At 40.1% G+C, this 20,947-nt stretch overlaps 1 protein-coding gene across 1 annotated transcript; it reads left to right on the top strand.

Annotated features, from left to right (window-relative positions):
* The first annotated feature begins 4,962 nt into the window (after positions 1-4,962).
* On the top strand, positions 4,963-12,143 carry LOC125309572 (deleted in malignant brain tumors 1 protein-like). Its single transcript, XM_048266591.1, is given in 11 exon segments — positions 4,963-5,039; positions 5,299-5,328; positions 6,559-6,873; positions 7,446-7,763; positions 8,022-8,336; positions 8,452-8,739; positions 8,996-9,286; positions 10,201-10,391; positions 10,393-10,549; positions 10,754-10,894; positions 11,200-12,143. Coding segments are annotated over 11 exon segments (2,397 nt in total). The 5' UTR covers positions 4,963-4,972; the 3' UTR covers positions 11,484-12,143.
* Positions 12,144-20,947: the final 8,804 nt, after the last annotated feature.

Here is a 20,947-nt window from a genome sequence, read left to right as displayed (position 1 = left end):
TCAGAGTAACTCGTCAGGGGGGGGGGGTCAGAGTAACTCGTTACCAGGGAAAGTAACTATTTGCGTTACTGTTACAAAAAATAGATAGATAGATAGATAGATACTTTATTGATCCCCAAGGGGAAATTCAAGATATTGCAGATCGACAGACCTAGTTGACCTCAGCCTCCGTCATAGGAAAGATCTAGCTTTTGCTGAGGACTTTGCTCTGAGTCCTTCTTAGCTAGTGGATGGCAAGCTATCATCTGTGGTGGAGGTATCAGTGTTTTTGGCCACTATAGCTTTAGATGCGTATGTGAGATGCTTCATTAAATTAGAGTTGCTTACAACGAATGTCGACAAAGTCTTCGCTCCTGGACATAATGTACACATTACATGCACGTTCTTGCCTTGATGAATTTGAAGTAGTTGAAGTTTGACTGTATGTCATACACTTATCTAGGTTTGATTTGTCTGTATCTCTGAACAAGAGGAATCAAAAGACTTGTGAGTGTATGTTTTGAAAGAAGCGTGAGGGCCTCTGAGACAGATTTGTTGTGGCGATGTGTGAAAATCTTAACATTATGATGAGGCGATTTTGAGAGTTGAAACACTGAATCTTGTCCTTCTTTACCCTAGTCATCTCAGCAGCAGATGACCATGGGCACATGAAGGCTCTGTCTGCAGCATCAGTGATTGGTCAGATGGCTGGTTCTTCTTGGGTCCGGTTGTGACTCAGCAGAATCGATGTAGCTCTCAGCATGTTTTCCAGCCATGCATTCCAGCCTGCTGCCAGCTCCAGGTATGTTGCACATTTCTGCTCTTATGCGCCATCCATGCACCCCTCCCAGGGTACCATATCACCTGTTTGGCACCTGACATGACAATCTCCAGGCATTGGGTGATGTTAGCCACTCACCTCAGGCCTACATAACATAACCCACATGTGTGTTACCCTAAGGACGCAGGACAATTATGTCTCTGGCAGCAGGTAACTCATATATCCAGACACAGGTGACATTGGGAGTAATCTTTAGGGTCTGTGTCCATCAACCACATTTCTAACGCTGTCAGCGCCCTCAACCTCATTTTCAGAGCGCTTCATTCAGAGCCCTAACTCAATACCATACAATATGCTGAAAGAGCACTAAGAAGATATATAAAAGGAAACTGTTATGGTGACACTCAGTGTACTAGGCCATAATCCAACCCTCTGTATGCCTATAACCATAGAGTCTGAAGGACTACAGTCTTAGAGTAAGAGGAGGAACCAGCATCTCTCTTTTCAGGGAAATAGCATCCCACAAAATATAAAGGTAATGTAGAGATCATTTTCTCCATCTCCCTCATGTACTAGTCCACATCTTCCACTTTATTAGATCTACAGATATTGGACATGGTGTGTGTGTCTGTTAGGTGGGGTGAAGAGACGGTGTGCAAACAACCCACCGAGAAGCGAACAATTACCCAACTAGCCCCTCAGCACCTCAGACACACAAACACGAGTCAAAGCTGCTCCTGTGCCGGTCCTGAACAACCTCTGTGGGTAAATAAAAGAGGCGTGACATTAATATAGCCTGGACAAGTGCGGTGGCTGGCCACAGTCTTAATCAATAGGCAGTCCTTTGTGCGAAAGCGAGGAACCCCAATTATCTGCCTCCCCAAAGGGTTTATCTCTGTGGCTGACCAGGTAGTTCAGTGGGGCCACTTGGCCAAGCAGGTTCAATACTTTGCTTTCCAGCGCTGTGTTTTGTCAAGTGACACAACAAAGCTGCTAATTGTGAGATGGTTTACAATGCTTCCTTCGCTCTGCTTGTGTAGCCACACACATTCACCCCACCTTTTTCATTCTACTTGAGTTTAAATCTCTAGCATGGGATTTGTATGCCTTGTTCACTTATACAAGGTGAGGGATTTCAGCCCTCTCTGTTAAGCACGAGATCCACTCCTAGCCTGAGGCGATTTTAGCAATTCCATCAAAGGCAGCGGTATAATTAGCAACAGTCTGATGTCAGGACTTACGAGCAGTCTGTTGTGAAAAATTAGGGGAAAGTGCCAAATAAATGGACAGCGCTCCCGCGAGCTCTGCTCGACGCATCTCGACAGACAACCTGATTCGCCCTGTCCGCGTTGCCAGCGGCTGCCTCTGATTTATCGGGTAATTCAGCTTTCACCAGTATGTCCTGGGCTAATTAAATGCATCGCACTCCATCCACAAATGTCACAATTGATTTGTCTTTGGTGAGCAGTGACTTTATTTCAATCTTCACGCGGGGAAGATGAGAATCACAGGAAAAAAAGAGTGTGTGTGTGCGTTTGTGGAGGGGGTATGGGTAGATTTTCTTTTTTCCACCCTTGTTTTTTCGCAGGAGGGATTGTAGTAGGCAGGTGTAGTCTCATTACACCTTGACATTGCTTCTTTGCAGTTAACCTGCACTCTTTCCTGCTTATCCTTCTGATCAATGTGTACAGTGTTGTGTAAAGAGTGTTTCTTCACTAGTCACACTGCACTTGCTGGACTGTACTGTGTGTGAACGTGTGTGCATGTGTGTATTCTTGTGTGTGTCCACAGAACAACAAATCCTCAGAACAGCCAACAGTCACTGGGTAACTGAATGTTCTACCTCAGTGCAAGCAATGGGCATGACCAATCTCAGACCATGATGAACCATTTGATCCTGTCTATAGGCTAAAGTGGAGTGTATTTTAGGTCACTGATTTTCAGATTTAAGCCAAATGAAGAAAAAATACATCCATTCATACATTTCACAGCTCAGAGATAATTGAAGATTTAAGTTCACATTCAACAAAGCCAGTCAATGTCACAAGCGACATCTTACTCTTTTAAAAGAGTAGCAAGAAAACAGAATATCATCCTTTTTCAAGATCTTGTTCATCTCTTCTTCCATTCTGCTGTCTATCTACAGTACCTGAAGACTGATCAGTCGGAACACCATGTCAGTGTTGCTTTCGACTCGCCACATGGTGGTCATGGCAACAAATTCAAGAGTGAGTCCACTTGAGAAGTGATGTTTGGGATTTCATGCAGCCCCTGTTGACTTTTCATCAGGACCACATGGCTATTTATGTTTTTTTATTGATAGAATTCTTTCATATCCTGTGCCAACTTATTTCTGGTCATGTAAACACAGGAGATATTAACACACCAGACAATACCCCTAAGAGTGTTCGCTATAGGTTTGTGCTCTGGGTCAGATATACTGTATATCACCAAACTAGATTTGTTACCTACTTGTGTCAGTGCCCACTGTGGGGCAAGTCTGAAGTATGGGGCACGTCTGAAGCAAAGGTGGTCATAATAGCATTAAAGGGTGATAAAGAGAATCTGCCAAAGAAGAGACTTTTTGTCCAAGCACACTCCATGAAATAAAAATGGTTATGGCAAACTAACTTCACTAACATGTTTCAGAGGTGCAGACAATTCTGTACACATCACAGCATGATGTTGAGGGTCAACTTCCATGCAATATGCCAGTTCTGAACTATAATGGAGCTTCATAGAAGAAAAGGTCATGTTTCATTTAATTATTGTACAGGAAACTGGCCCCAAATCTGAGAAGAAAATAATCTTTATGCTCTACTGGGAGATGACTAGGCATCTTTGATAACAAGAGCACTGTAATGTGTAGCAGATGGCTTCATAGGAGGGTGAGGGATCTGGATAGAAGTATCACTGTTGAGCCTCTCAAACCCTGCTGAGGCCAGTGACAGTCCCATACAGCCCTGCTACATGGAAGACAAAAAGGTCCCCTGGATGTCCTGCAGACACGTTGGCCTGCCTGCTAGCAGCTTTCCTGTTGTGTTCCTGGGCTGTGTTAACTGCACAGGAGAATGGTTTGCACATACTGCACAACCCTACCTGCTGGCTACCATTGCACTCCTCCCCTAAACCTCACTCCAGTCTAGATCATGGTGTCAATCTAACTTGATTTGCATAGCTTTGTAGCTGGCATTAACCACCAGCAGCATAACGCGAGTTAGGTCCCACTAATGTTTTACTTGCTCTTACCCTATTTCCTCTTTCTTTCAAAAAGAATATATATATAGGAACCATGGAACAGTCTACTATTTTGCAAACAAAAACAAAATAACACTGTATCCACAAAAATATAGCATGAAGACTGCACCCATTCAGTCAAACAAAGAAATTAAAATGGATCATTCATGGTGTCCTCAAAATCTGTGGTTCTGTTAATTGTTCAGTCAAGCTTTTATCAAGTGGTCCGATAGATTATTAGCATGGGTGAACCCAAACAAATCTGTGAGCAACTCACAGGAACCAATCACATCCACTTATCTGGCATTGGGTGGGCTTTACATGATGACAGAGAGAGGCTTGCAGTTAGCAGTGCATTGAACCATACCACTTCTCTATCTAAACTGAGAATGGTCTGGTATTAACCAGGCTAATGCATCCTGTCAGCCAGTAGAACAAATTTTGTCCACGAAAGTGGCTTTCTGTGACTGTCTGATTCAGGGCCATATATGGAAGTGGCCCAAATCAGAATTGAAACCTGCACTGTTCATACTTTTCTGACATGAGATATGTCACATCAAATACAAAATAAAAAACTGATTTGGCCTGTTAATGTGAACCTAGCCTCAGACTTTCATCAGTCTGCATTTACATCTGAGTAGACTTTTCTACCCCACACTTAGTAGCATTTTTTTTAATCAAAAATGGTTCATTAAAAGGCTTTAAGAATTGCAATTCCCTTTTTATGTTTTCCTTTTTGTTAATTTCTCTGATCTTAAGAGAGCTTATCTCTTACTCACTCCACTATGGCAAATGAAAACAGTTTGTCTTTCTTGTTTTGCTAACAGGAAAGCCACAAAAACCAAAGCAGAAGTGAAATCACTCACAGAAAGACACACACTACACAGTTACATGTATATAAATATATAAATGTAGCATTAGGTCAGTGTTGATTCAGTCAGCTACTTCACTGACAAAAGTAGGCTACTGCCAAAAATGCATGCATTCGCACTGAAGGGAGCTTCAATACACAAGATGTGGAGTTTTGCTCTCACCCTGATAGGTAAGGCACACTGGCAGGCATGTGCCGCATATGCATTGGTTGTCTTGTATATGAGGTTTTTATTTTATACATAACGTTATTGATAGAAAGCGAAACAGGAAGCCTCTGCAGTATTTTTCATGTTATTTTAAAGTGTATTCAGAGTATTCATTCATGTGTTAAAAACAAGTTGGCCTTGTGATGAAATCAGTAAATCCAAACCTATCAGGTAACTAATGATGTACATTAATATTTTTTTATTTTAAAACACTTTTGACAGGTTACTTACTGAAATTATCAGGCACAACAAGTAAGTATTTCTCTATATATTTTGGTATGACTAACCTACTGTAAAAACTGACATTAGCCAGTGATTAAAATCTTTGTTTGAATGTTATTTTTCCACAATTAAAAAAACATGGCCCCTAGGACAGAGACAAAAGATCATATATAAAACAGAATTCTTAGTTTAGGTTTTAAACTGAAGAAGGGTGTTTCATAAATAGGGTCAGTCAGAAGGACTTGCCATTTGCTGTTCTCAGAGCAATCAGCCTGGTTCACCTATTTGAGCTCAATTAACACCAATATAAGCTTTGGATCGTTCTCTCATATCTCTTTCTTTCAACTTAAAGGAGAATTCCGGCGATTTTCACATTGATCTCTGTTTCTCAAGGTCACTGAGTACTGTCGGTGCTACCTAGTTTGAGTTGCTGCAGCTAACAGCTACAGCAGCCAGTCAGTTACAGTGCTACACTCTGGGGGTATGAACATGGGGATCATGAACATGCCCCCAGTGTAGCACCATAGCTGTCTACTGTTGCAGCAACTCAAGCTTGGTAGAACCAATTTGTTTTGTTTATTTTCGTATCGACAGTACTCAGTGACCTAGAGAAACAGAGATCTACATGTATGTGAAAAAAAATCTCCTTTAAGAAATAGCCTTCCTATTGTCTCAGCCTATGAAATCCAATTTAAGTTCAACTTCATCTTAAGTTTTACTGTTTTCTTCTTTCACTGCACTGATCTGATTGGTGTATTCTTTAGCTCATAATTTCTCTTAAAAGGGGTTATTGTTTGATGTATAATTGGCTCAAGACAAACAAGACAAATCTAGTTCCTCTTTCCATTGGTTGAAGGCGTATTGTCTGACTCTTGATCTTCATTCAAATGGGGCAGATAAAGAAGCTCTGTCTTCTTCATGTTGACCCATTAGTAATTTAATTTCAAGGGTAATACAATTTTTTAATAAAAATTGTATAATTCACAATGAGTTTTATGATTATATGACAAAATACTTTGGCCTTACCTCAACAATGGTTGCAGGCTTATCACCATCAAGGATAAATATACAAATCAAATTTATTTCTCAACCAAAAAGGACAAATGAGCTGTTGCTCAGGTTACTTCAACATAACATTCTGTAGTATTTGTAGTCTACGTAAATGTCTTCAGAAACATTTGAAGATTTTTTTATATCAACTGCAATGCATTTAAAATGTCAAATTTATTTCTTTATTTATTTATTTATTTATGTTACTAGGTGGTACACAAATCAGGGTGGTCAACGGGAACAACGGCTGCTCTGGTAGAGTTGAGGTCTACCATAATGGTGAATGGGGAACCGTTTGTGATGACTCCTGGGGCCTAGATGATGCTCGAGTTGTGTGCAGGCAGCTGGGGTGTGGAAGAGCAGTCTCTGCCCCTGTGGGTGCCTACTTTGGTCAGGGAAGTGGGAAGACTTGGCTGGATGATGTTGGGTGCTCTGGTAGTGAGAGCTCTATAACCGAGTGCAGACACAGGGGGTTTGGAGTAGAAGATTGCAGTGCCATTGAAGATGCAGGTGTAGTGTGTTCAGGTACAGTATGAACTATACTAAATACCTGCTGGTACTGACAGTCCTCTGTGATCTTAGGAAAAGTCATACACAAGAACTGATATAACACCGTGGCAAAATGTGATTGTAAAGTTAAAATTGGCATTATGTGTACATATGTGTATGTATATATATAGTGCAGAGTGTACAAAAGACAATGGTTCATGGATGAAATTTAGGTTGTGCTTTCTCAAGTTTCTCCATGTTTACTCCTGGCTAAATGATGTTGAATGGTTTGGTAATCAGAGCCTACCAGGAACAGTTACTGCATTTCCATCTCAAATATATGATTTGCCATATGTGTGTCATTTTATAGTATATGCTTATAGATTGCACAAAATTGTTAAAGACGTTCGTTGAAATATCATTACATAGATTCACATCTGTACTGCACAAACAAAATACTTTTAAAAAGCCTGGTATAGCTTTTAAACCAGTTGAACTCATGCCAATTGGAATATCATGTTTAGGGCTTTTCGCAATCATGGCATGTTTGGACAGAGTAGTGATTGTGAATTATGATTTAAACAATATATATTTTTTTTTATTTCAAGGTGATGTACCTGTGCTAAGGGTAGTCAATGGGGACAATGGCTGCTCTGGTAGAGTTGAGGTCTACCATAATGGTGAATGGGGAACAGTGTGTGATGATTCTTGGGACCTGAGAGATGCTGACGTGGTATGCAAGCAGCTGGGGTGTGAAAAAGCGGTCTTTGCCCCTGGGAATGCCTACTTTGGTCAAGGAAGTGGGAAGACTTGGCTGGATGGTGTCGGTTGCTCTGGTACAGAGAGCTCTATAACAGGGTGCCCGCACAATGGGTTTGGAGTAGAAGATTGCAGTCCCAGTGAAGATGCAGCTGTGGTGTGTTCAGGTACAGTATGAACTATACTAAATACCTGCTGGTACTGACAGTCCTCTGTGATTTTGGGAAAAATCATACACAAGAACTTAAGTAACACCTTGGCTATTTAAACCTCCATAGTTTTGATAAAACACTACTTATTCAATTTAATGTTAAGAATGCCCATGTCCATTTTATTATGTGTATATAAAAAAGTTGAACCCCAAATATTGAATCAATGTTCAGAGTAGGTGGATTTGTTCACATTTGCATTTCCTCAATATGCAGTTGGTTCCAACATCAGGCTTGCCAATAGCAGTGGCTACTGCTCTGGCAGAGTGGAAGTCTACCATAATGGTGCATGGGGAACAGTGTGTGATGATTCCTGGGGCCTAGATGATGCTCAAGTTGTGTGCAAGCAGCTGGGGTGTGGAAAAGCAGCCCTTGCCCCTGGGAATGCCTACTTTGGTCAGGGAAGTGGGAAGACCTGGCTGGATAATGTTGGGTGCTTTGGTACAGAGAGCTCTATAACAGAGTGCTCACACAATGGGTTTGAAGTAGAAGATTGCAAGCCCAATGAAGATGCAGGTGTGGTGTGTGTAGGTGAGTCACAACTAGTGAGTCTGATTTGAACTGATCATACTGATCTTTTAGAACATTTAGAACAAGAAGACTTAAACCGTTTTATTCCTGGTCTTTATTTTAATCTGCCTTATAGGAATTATGAAGACACCAACTCTTACCCTCCATACCACAAACACAGCTGTTTTACCTGGGGAGTCAGCAGAGTTCAGATGTGCCATAACGTCCCATAGGCCGATGACTGCAAACTTCCGACTGTATAGAAATGAAATATCTACACAGACTGAGACAGCAGATAAGCAGACGATCACTTTCAGTCTTCCTAGTTTATCTTCTTCACACCAAGGCAGCTACACGTGTGATTACTATTACCAGAGTACACTCACTGCCAGCTCCAAGAGCAATGCGATCACAATTACAGTTGGTAAGTGTATACCAAATCATATACTATCGCATGATTATTGGCCAAAGGTTAAGCACCATTCATTGAGTATATGGAGTCGACATCTGAGGCCTTTTGTTTTCTTGTTTTTCTTATTAATACGGTGTATCTTCACATACAAGATAAGTTATCAGGGGTCAAACATTACGCATTATCTGCTTCATGTCAACACAGCGTTCATGTGGAATATCTATTTACTCTGGGGGTGGTTCATTAATATGAATATCTGCATTGGCAGTTTCACTTTCCAGTCCAAACATTATTGCGTCTGCAAGAGGCATCACCTGGGGTCAAGCAGTTCAGATGACTTGCTCCATCTCAACACAGCACTTGGGTGGAGTGTTCACTTTGAACAAAGTCTCAGGATCATTGATAGAAACAAAGAGAACCAGTGTCAACTCTGTCACCTTCACCATTCCTCAAGCAGACCTCTCTCATGAAGGCTCATACTACTGCCAGTATCAGACAACAGTATCAAGCCGAACCTTTACTTCCCCACAAAGCAACACCGTCAGCATTTCTGTAGTAGGTCAGTAATCACTCACAAACTGCTATCACAGCACAAGTTGACTTGATGTGTTTACTGTTTAATTCAGTTTCTAAGTGTTAAGGGTGGTCCCCTCAAAGCAACATTGTTAGTATTTCTGTTGCAGGTATGCACAAACTGCTTTCATATTTTTGATGTTTACTTTAGGCTATATGCTGTGTGCACCTGAAATGTTTCATGCACCAGAGCCTACCCATGCTCACCAGAAACTCAATGCACAATACATTTGCATTTATTGTGGCAGTGAAGGTTGAGTGTATCTCTTGCTAGGGGTCGATGTTACTTGCCACTTTTGATAACTGGAATAGTATGTGCATTCCCGTTATAAAAATGGTGACATATCTTTGAAACTTGAGTTACACATTCATTATCCAAGATTGTGTCAAATCACAATGACTGTGATTTGACAGTCATTGTTTGTGATTACTGCACTTGACTTGGAATAAGAATAGTAACTAGAATGAAAGCTGTCGAAGGTAGTATGGGCTTAACATTAGCTAACCTACCTTATAGTAGTAGTATAGCTAATGACTAACTTGAATAACTTGGCTTATGAATATAAACTGAGGAATCAACAAGAATCATTTTTTACATTTATTATTTGCATTTTTTACATGACATTTATTGTCATCTTTTGCACTCAATAATGCACTTTTTTGCACTCAATCACTGCACTCAACTCAGAATAGTTATAGGCCATTCTGAGAATACTATGATAACTCAATCTTATCTTCATCACCTACCGCTAACTCCACCTACAAGCCATTGTGTGACGCATGCCGTAAGGAAAGTCGCACTCTTTGGTGGGAGGGGTTTAGTGATCACACCTGATTGCCAGAGTTACAAAAACTTCTTAGTGCCATTTTAAAGTATTTGCATATTCTGCTTATTTCTAGTGAACCTGCATCGACCTCGGATCAACTGCACTGCTGCAGATGGAGGGCTCTCTTGGGGTCCTCAGGGGCCAGAGATCACTAAGGGCCACAACTTCTCCATCGCCTGTTCCACCCAACCACAGTACCCTGGCGGAGTTTTCCATCTGAGTTTCTCCGGATCCAACCGCACCATGTCTCATCGCACCATGTCTCACCATGTCTCAGCCTGCCATCAACCACTCCGCTTCCTTCTATTTTCCAGCTGCAGATTATTCCCACCAGGGTAACTACAGCTGTGTGTATCAGGTGGACTTATCGTCTCGTCAGTTCTACTCCACAGAGACAGACAGGCTAACTGTCACCATCAGAGGTACAGCAAAAACATGATCAAACATACGAACATGAGATTATTACTGTATGTATTTTGTGAAAGACAAATGTTTTTTTTATATTACAGTATATTGTATAATAATAATAATCATGAAGCCTACACTCAGAAAATGTGATGTAGTTTGATTTTATAACATAGCCTGTTGTAGCTCATAATGCGTATATGTATGATTGCACTCCACAGAGTTTATGGTCCCATTCATTGCTGCTGGAGTGACTGGTGGTGTAGTTTTACTTCTGATCTTTGCCTTGGTGTGCATCTTTTTGGCTAAGAAGGGACAGAGCAAAACAAAGGAAGCATATTGGAAGGACACTAAAGGAAAGAGTAAGTTTCTAATTGTTTTAGAAGTGTGTCAGCATAATCCAGACTCATTGGAATAGTGGTTCAGTTTAAAAGAGAGCAATAATGCTACGCTGCTGACTCATGCTACATTCATTGATAAACTTGTTTCATTCACTAAGACCTTCATACGAGTCTGTTCTGTACTTTTGAAATGCATTTGTGGAGAAAGAAACATCAGGGTGTATAAACTGTTCTAGTAGTTATAGCCTTTTCCACTGAAAAAACAGTCATTATTAATGTTCACATTTGAAATGTGTCCTTTTTGTTTTCTGTTTATTATGTCACAGCAAAAATGAACACCTATGGGAGCAGTAAATCAAAACAGAATGAAGACAAGAAAGGTGAAGAAGATGAAGAGATTTACCTAGATCCGAACGCAGAAGAGGATGACTATGAAAATGTAGAAATGGAAGACCAGGATGACTATGAAAATGTAGAAGTGGAAGATCAAGATGTCCATGAACAAGGAGAAGTGGAAGACCAGGATGATTATGAAAATGCAGAGGACTACATGGGTGTGGAGGAACTTGATACAGGATGTCAGGATGAGGACATTTATGCTAACTGTTAACATTAAATTATATTTGACTTTATGTGCGGATATCGGTGTGCTTAGAGGCGTTCTCCTAGTGGCAAACATAACAACAATTAGCTAGTTGCACCTGTAAAAATGTCAGTTAAATAAATGTAATGTCCTTTGAAATGTTTTTTTCTTATCAAAAACGTACACGATGCCATATTTGATGCACTTTGAGATAAAGCTGTAGGCAATACTTAAACTTTTGGGTAAATGTGTGGTGATAATATAATATTTAAAATGGTATACTGAATGTTGTATTCAACTTTTTGTTCAAGTTTTAAATTTCTAGAATGGAGAATGTATGGATTTATGTACACTCTTAAAAGGAATGTGTTGTCCCTATCTGGACACAGAGATGTGTTAAAAACTACACAAGTTGTGTTGTTTTCAACACATTTGTTTTAAGAGTGTACATTTATTTTGTGTGTGCAAGCATATATATTTAACATATTATCATACAATCCATTTGCACCAGTGCTTTTTGAGCCTATATGTAAGTAACTTCTTTTTTACAGTGTAATGTCAGCCAATGTTTTTTTTTTCTGTTGCAATTCTTGTGGTTATCACACCATCCCTCTCCTCTGCTGCAATCAACATGTTCTATAACATTTAACTTAACATTATATAAATGTATTTGCATTAGTTTCCATATCTTAAACGCTTAAGCTGAAATAAACAGTTTTCAGATATTTTGTAGTGTCATTGCAGTGTTTAGGAATACTATCATGATAGGCAGTCACATCAATTAGGATCTAACTAAGCTGAGTTGTCAGTATTGGAGCTTAACCAGCAGATCACAATTATTTCACACTTCCTTGTTAATATCTCTGATCTAAATAGAGGGGAAAAGCAGAAGTGATACTGAGAACATTTTCTATGTTCTTTTTTGCCTTACCCAGACCACAAAGTCTAACTAAGAACTTTTTAAGCTTCACAAACAACCGTAATATTGCAATTTGAGGTTCTGGGGTTACCAAACAGTTGAAATAAAATGATTTATTTACTTAAAAGCTATTTACACAGAGACAGTTAAATGTTTTTAATTTTCACTTGTATTTTGAGCAAATAGTGATTTTCAGAAAAGAAGCCCAAAGCACTTCTTGGAACTTCTTACTCACAAATAGAAAGCCTATGCGGAGGTCACATGATGGAAGTGAAACCGATTAATCTTTTTTTAGCTTCCTTACAGGAAATGCTGAAGGACTGTACAGTCAGCCAATATGTAGCGAAGGGTTAAAAACACTCAATATTACCAAGCAGACCTACAATATTACCAAGCAGTATATAAACCGTTTTTTATGTAATGGTATGGCACAAAAGGAGTTACATGAATGGTTAATGAAGGAACACCTACACATACAGTATGGTAATATGGTAAGCCAGTTACATGTCTGCCCAGTTACATGTACAATAGAAAACTGGTAAGCCCAACCCCTGAAAAACCTCCATTGTGCCATCATCCCTGCAGCACTACGACTGTACATAGCGCACAAAGCAAGGTCCATAAAGGCATGTTAAAGGGACTTTGGTTTGGAAAGAATGTGGTGGGGAGGGGGGATTCATACCAATCAACCGACAGTGTCATGACACATGAACCCTAACCCAAAACCTAACCCTAACCTCTAACCCCATCCCTAACCCTAAACCTAACCCTAACTTGTAATGACAAAAAACGAATGATGCTTAATGACAGAAGCGTTATGTCATAAACATTTATGACTTGTTTATGACTTTATGTCACTCTGATGTCGATATTGTCAAGTAAAGTGTAACTGTATATTGTTCTATTGCTTAAGCCACCTATTGACAGGTTGTGACTAGATGTTTGTGGATGACAGAGCTAGTTCTTAAGCCTGTCATAAAAGGACTCTAAAGACTATTGGGGCATTTTGGGGACATGTGTGAATGGCTAAAATGTGGACGAAATGTTTTTCATAAAATTGGATTGGATTCCAAAGGTACAACAATATCTCTCACAAGGAATAAATGAGATCGGGATAGGAGAATCGATATGAGTGGGGTGGGGTGGGGTGGAGGGGAGGGGGGAGGGGGACACTATGACAAATGTTCTTCTGCCATCAAGTCCTCCGTAACTGAGCACAGCAGCCTCTTTTACACCCTGACAACAAATGGAGATATCAGCGATATTAGAACAGACAAGAGCTGCTTTAAGCTACTTGGCACAATTTGCTTTGAGTTAATAGTCTCTGCTGCTAGAGATTTGATAAGCACGGAGTGAAGTGAATCACATCCCCGTCCAAATAGTTCCACAGCACTTGTCACATTTGATCAACTCAGTGCTCAGGGAAAGAGGTTTGTGGTGTGTGTGTGTGAGTGTGTGTGTGTGTGTGTGTGTGTGTGTGTGTGTGTGTGTGTGTGTGTGTGTGTGTGTGTGTGAGAGAGAGAGAGAGAGAGAGAGATTTCTTGTATGCATGTCCTTGTTCATGATTTTTTGGAAAGGGGGAAAGTAGAAGAGTGAAATGTCTGTGATGTCTGGGAGGTGGTTTGCTTCTCTTCTCTGAATTGCAACACCTGATAAATTGACTTACAGTCAATCTAACCTATTGTACCCCCTCCCTCTATCTTTCTCTCTATATATATATCTCTCACTCACTGTTGATCTCATGTAACAAGGGAGAAGGTGGACCAGGGATGATCTGGACATGCTCTCCGCACACAATTCTTTTTTGTGGGATCAATCGAAATCCAGGAGGCTTGGGGCCTACCAGAGCCTGCTCTCTGTTGAGTTTTAATCATTCTTTGTGAACAGCTTGTTAAAACTAGTGTCACCATTTCACAACATCTTTTTCATTCTAGTCCGGAACAAAGAACTGCATAGCACATGTCCTTCATATGTGTTTATCTGTCCTTCACTTGACCATATACCATACCATCAAAATTAATTTGCAAAAAGATACCACCTAGTTGCCTGACAAATCATACCTCAAAGTGGCAAATTGGTGCATATAGTGTTGCTTTAATCTTATTCAGGCTGGTGAGGACTGCTACTGCTTTTTATCCACTCAAGATTTCCAAAATCAGAAAACCAGCAGCTGGACACCCCAATGAGACTGTTATGATGATGGATATGGCAGACCCATTTGACTTGTGAGCAAGATCAGTCATATCAGTGAAAAATCATCTATTTAACAGCCCTGATTAGCACTATGCAACATTTTCTTTTTAATATCTCTAATATAATATTTTAGAATTTTAGAATCTTCAAATTCATTATGATGGCATATGACCATGTGATGGACAGAAATCCAGCATTTGCACTTTATGTAGTTCTGTCTTCAAGGCCAGAGCACCCTATAAAATATATAATAATAATATATGGGGCAGCCGTGGCCTACTGGTTAGCGCTTTGGACCTGTAACCGGAGGGTTGCCGGTTCAAACCCCGACCAGTAGGCACGGCTGAAGTGCCCTTGAGCAAGGCACTTAACCCCTCACTGCTCCCCGAGCACCGCTGTTGATGCAGGCAGCTCACTGCGCCGGGATTAGTGTGTGCTTCACCTCACTGTGTGTTTACTGTGTGCTGAGTGTGTTTCACTAATTCACGGATTGGAATAAATGCAGAGACCAAATTTCCCTCACCGGATCAAAACAGTATATATACTTATACTATACTATACTATAAAACAATTTAAGGAAAGACACTTTTAATCTCAGAGCCCATAATACATATTAAGATTTTATTTTGAATAATTAATTGTTGCGGAGGAAACATGTTCTGAGGGACACCAATAAAGAGGAGACTTGAACTGTAGTTAAATGGGTTTATGGTTGAGGGCCCTGGAGCTAGAGGGACATGACATTAGGTGGAAGGCTCAGTGACATTTCATCCCCTGCCCCCAGTGCAAATGAGAGATCCCTTATCGGTTAGGGTAGCCATAATGAGATCACATGGTGGTCATAAAATTCTTATTATATTTATTCATTATTTCAACAAAATAATTGTGAAATAATTTTGCCTAGCCATTTCCTATTAAGAACAGCTGTGTCTGCAGTCTTTGTGTGTTTATAAGTTTTTCTCTCTCTCTCTCTCTCTCTCTCTCTCTCTCTGTGTGTGTGTCTAAGGTCTCCAACTTTGGGCTTTTGTAATACACAATAAGGCCAAATACAAAATAAATGTTAACAATATCGCAGTAGATAACTGTAAATATTAAAACCAGAGTTTTTCAATGCAGTTTTACAAAATGTTAAGCATGCATATTAAGTTTCTTAAAGCTGAGCTGTGCTTAAATTATTCAATGCATGATTTCATAACAGACCAATACAGTAGCAAATAAATGCTAAATGTTAAATATAGCCTTACCTGTAATGATGTACAGTTTAGATCAAATTGGAGAGTTGGATTATAGGATGCTCCAGAACTCACACAAACGGAGTCTTAAAGGAGCCACACCACTTCTTTGACAAGCCACTATGGCATATGAAAGTGGTTCTGTTGATGTTTAGTTTTGTTGCTACTGTGTTTGGAGGACAGCTGGTAGGTTTAGGGCAAAATTCAGCACATTTTAGTCGTATCGCAATAATGCTGATATTCGTGATCATTTTGGGTAGCCTACTATAATCATGATATCACATTTTCATGCCGTTTCTCTAGTGGCTGGTAAAAAAGTTGAGTGGCTGGTAGATTTTGGAATCCACCAGCCACAGTGGCAGGTGGAAAAAATATTGTGTGTGTGTGAGTGTGTGTGTGCGCACACATGTTTAAGTTTTCTGTTAGAGGGTGTCAACTCTTCACACAAGATACCTTGTTTGAAAAGACACTTACAGATTAGTTCCATATGTGACTGTGGGGCACAATCGTTGATCTTTCCACTGATTAGTCTTTTCATGTCTTACCTCACCCCCCCACACACACACACACACCTCTCTCTCTTTCTCTCTTTCTCTCTCTCTCTTTCTCTCTCTCTCTCTTTCTGTCACCCCTTAATTTGCAACTAGCTGTGTTTTGATAATAGCTGCCTATGATCTCTGATCACAGATTTAATAAACTACGGTATGTCTTTATTCGCAACCCTGAGAAGTTATAGAGTGAGCATTTTTTTATTGAGTGCCTGGAGTGCCTATAGACTCTAACTGTAGTGATTCTTGTTTGGCACCCTCAGTAAGTAGCACAACATGTCAGCTTTTATAAATGCCCCTCAGATATAATAGCACTCAGAAATAACCATATGGATTGATTTTGCCCTTCTTCCCTGGATTTCAGACCTAGAATCTTTCGATGCCTTTTTGCTTCTCCTGTTAGATAAATGATACACAACATATTCCCATGGCACTTTGATCAATTTGTATCGGTTTTTGTCTTTGAGACCCCTTTCTCAGTAATGGCACCAAGGGGTCCCATCCCTCTCACTCTTTCACCCCATCTAATTCTCTCTCTCTCTCTGTCTCTCTCTCTTCTCTCTGTGTCTGTTTCTATCATACACAGACATTATGCATACTGTTATACTTATATCTTCCCATTGAAATCAGCTGACTATTTTTTTACATCATTCATTCATCCACAGCTCATCATAGGGCAGTCGACTCTAGAGCGGGAAAATCCTACTGGTTACATCGTCTCTATTTTTCTTTCCCACAAACATTGTTGACAGAGGTATTTTTAGTGCATTGCTCTGGGTCTAATTCACTTGAAAAGAAAAAAGGGTGAGGTAAAGAGAGAAAGCATGTGGAAGCAGAGAAAGAGAGAGAGAGAGAGAGAGAGAGAGAGAGAGAGAGATGAAGAAGGAGAAGAAGTAGGATAGGGCTTTTCTGGGCCAACGTGACAGGCCCAAGACAAAGTGGGAAAAATGGGAACAGGGAATTTGAGTTGATTGTTTTACCTTTTAGTGCTAAATTTGTTCAAATGAGGTGTGAGAGATGCTCTGTGAGTCTAGTTTGGGTGTACCAGAGAGAGTCTAGTTTGGGTGTGCCAGAGAGAGAGAGAGAGGACAGAAACTCTCTCAACAAGCTCTTCCTCTTCAATGCTAATTGGGGTGGTGTAGGAGGCGGAATGGGTCCCATTTGAATGTGATGGACTGCTAGTTAGCCAAGCAGGACAGAAGGAGGCACAGAACTGAGAAAGGAGAAATGTGATTGGTGTAGCAGGGGGGTTCTACCCGCAATCGCAGGGAGAATCCAACACATGGAAAAAACCCAGGTATGGGTCAGCCGCAGTCCTTCATTCATGATGTTGAGTCTGTATGAGTGAACAATATTATGACTATTGCCAGCCGTATGTCCTCTCTCTTCAATGCATTGTGGATTCTGAAGCATCCAACTCTGGGTTCAACTTTGTTGTTTGCGATTGTATAAACCTCAGTTGAGAATTTGTACGCGTACAGAGCTTAATTACGTTTCCACTGACATGGACCTGGCTGGTTGTAATCACTGAATGATCTGCATTAAGGTAACTGATATGGTGATATGGCAGCAGCCCTTAATGGGATTCATGTTTCATATCAGGGCACTGGATTAAGAGTGCAGATGAGCAGGAGTGGCTTTCATTTTCAGATTAAGGGTGACCTTTTAATATGTGACATTTTCACAAGACCTGCTCTCCATTAGCCCATAAAGAGGCTTTAACTGAGGTTAGCTAGTCTGAAATATATCCTTTTTGTTCCTTTCTGTTCTGGGTGATAGAAACAAAAAAGACTATTTTATTTGTTTTTATTAAAGCTATATATTGAAAGGCATGTAACATTTAAGTGTTTCATCAGCTCAACAGGATGGTCTATCAAGGTTGAAAACAGACAATAATGTTATCCACTGCACATCTGGATGAGACAAATCGAAGTGTGCACTTTGAGAAATAATAAGGATGTCTTTTCATTTCTCTTCCTGCATGTTTACCTACTCCACGCCTCCTGTGTTTAAATTTGCCTTTAAAAAGATTGTCCTCGCTCTCCTCCAGCAGTCTCTCTATTAAGTCCAGATGAAGTGTAGCTGCTGCACATGTTTCACTGTCCATGATCAAGCTTTGGCTTGTGTTGCACCACGCTTGTCAGTCACTTAAGACAAAAAGACACCTTTTTTTGACGACTAACTGCATAATATGAATATAAATGTGCAATAACACTGACTACCTGAACATCTGTGGGTACTCCACTAGGGCCAAACGAGTTAGGCTGATGGGTTGCACCTCTCAGTTATTCAGTATAAGATCTCCAGACTCAGTGGGTGTGTGTGTGTGTGTGGGATGGGGGTAGATGTATGTTTGAGGTGGGGGCGGCGTCTGTGCAGAGCCGTGCTGGCGGAGACAGACGCCCTAACGGGGCCTGTTGCTTTATTAATGAGTGCTCAGGGACGCGGGACGCTGCTAATGAAAGGTGCAACAAGGGCGTCTGAACAGGTGGCCTCTCAGAGAGGATTCTGGGTGATGGATGACGTGCCACGCTGGAGCAATTACCAACATAAACTTTGTTATCGTGAATATTACAGTTCTTGTGAATGCTACAAGAAGAATGAGGTGTGTTGGATAAAAGCACTGGTTAGTGTTTCTCTGGTTGTAAGTGGAGGTCAAGCCCCAAGCTTTGGCTGAATATTCTGTAATGTATCATAATCAGAATGGGGTATGTCTGAATTCTATTTATCACTCTCACATCACTCACAAGTCATTAAGTTCAAAACATTGGTTAGGGCCTATAAAGTAAGTAATACTAATAACACTAAACATCCTGGTCTAGATTCACTATCTATGAACAAAAAATGACTAGTGTCACCACTGATTGGCAAGATATATTTTATAGAGGTCCCAGATGGATGTGAGTGAAGCTAGGCGGAGCTAAGCGGAACGAAATTCATCTGGCGAGAGTCAGGTTATGGCCTTATGACGGTGTAATTGCACTGAGTTGCACTGTTTCACACGTTCTGATCATTTTCTGTCCACAAACAATAAAAGTAATGGAAGGCCCAGACACTGATGACCCTCTTCCTTTCTTTTGCATAAATCTTTCTGTTTCCATCTCATGTCCTTTCCCTCTGCTTGACATCCTCTGCTTATGGGATACAAACTGAGGGGTGCCTTTTTGTGTCGTTTTTGAGCACATATCGTAATGGTATAAATCCTGATATAGCTGGGCAGAGTAGTACTATATTTGTTGTTATAACAGTCAATTAACAATATAATTAATTTCCTCAAATCACAGACTGACCTTAAGTGATTGTTCCCATTTCCATTGTTTATCAGTGAATTTCTATAGTTTTAAAGATGTATCCTTGTTTTGATAATGAAAGATAAATGCCCATAGAATTAAAGATGCACTCCAGCTATCAATTAATCCCTAAAAACACATCTTAGTTCCTGAAAGACACATATTCATATGTTTTTTTGTAAAATAATCTCTTCATGGATGAGAAAAGGCTATGCATCTTTACCACTCTGCCTCATCTCAGATGTGGGGAACTAACCCGCCCAACACTGTATACAACTCTGCTTGCTGGACAACACAGTTTGATGTAACCAAAGGCTAACAATGTAATGCTAATGTAAGTAACTCTGACATTCTAGCTTACTTATCTTGTAAAGCTAAAGAGCAGATACGTGTCCTCAGAAAACAATTTCTCCAGAAATTATTTGTGAAAATGTTGTCACCCAGACAATTAGGGACTGTTCTGATACATTATTTTGAAACATCAACTGCCTTAGCCTTAGTGTTTATACTCTTGTGATAAGTCTTGTAAAACATAAAAAAAACACCTAATGGACATGTTAAAAAAAGGTAAAAGTTGATACTTGTCAAATTGGGTCTTAAACAACTTTTGTCTAAGTGGAATGAGCAACCTATAGGTTTGCTTGACACAAAAAATAGTCAGATCTCAGTATTGATAAATCATTAGTTTGTTGACCACTGTGTTGTGAATGCAAAAATCTAACTCAGGCCCTTGATCCATCACAAACATCAGCTATTTATGGCCCACAAAATCACATCATGCCAACAACAACCATCTACAACACAAAACATTTTATCAATAATCTACTAGCACATACTGTGTTATTATCTAAGTTAAAACTTATAATTGATGTTCTTACTGTACCAAGTGCATGCTTGCACCAAGTGTTTTACCTTTAATGGCTATGAAATGGGTTCATTAATGGTAAGGTAGTCTAACCATAGCTAAGAATCTTTCCGATGCCTTCCCACTGGTACTGACCACAGGCAATTTGTTGACATATCTGAGGTTAAATGGCGAGGGCTGGATAATTGGAGGAAAAGGCCAGTCCTTTTCCAAAGAAACGTCTGCTGTGATTTCTCTTATTACCTCACAGCTGGCCTGCATGATCAAAGGAAGCAACTTGACACTATTAATAAAGTCACTGTAATCATCAGAAAATGGAGTCAAAAGTTACTGATGGTATTACAGGAATATACCATTTCATTGTCAATTTGGATACACATGATGGAGCCTTTTTGGGCAGTGTGTGTCATCTGTAAATGTATCTGACCGTGTGTGTGTGTGTGT

Source organism: Alosa alosa, chromosome 16, assembly GCF_017589495.1.
Source record: "Alosa alosa isolate M-15738 ecotype Scorff River chromosome 16, AALO_Geno_1.1, whole genome shotgun sequence".
Lineage (NCBI taxonomy): Eukaryota > Metazoa > Chordata > Actinopteri > Clupeiformes > Clupeidae > Alosa > Alosa alosa.
This window is presented reverse-complemented; position numbering and strand designations above follow the sequence as displayed.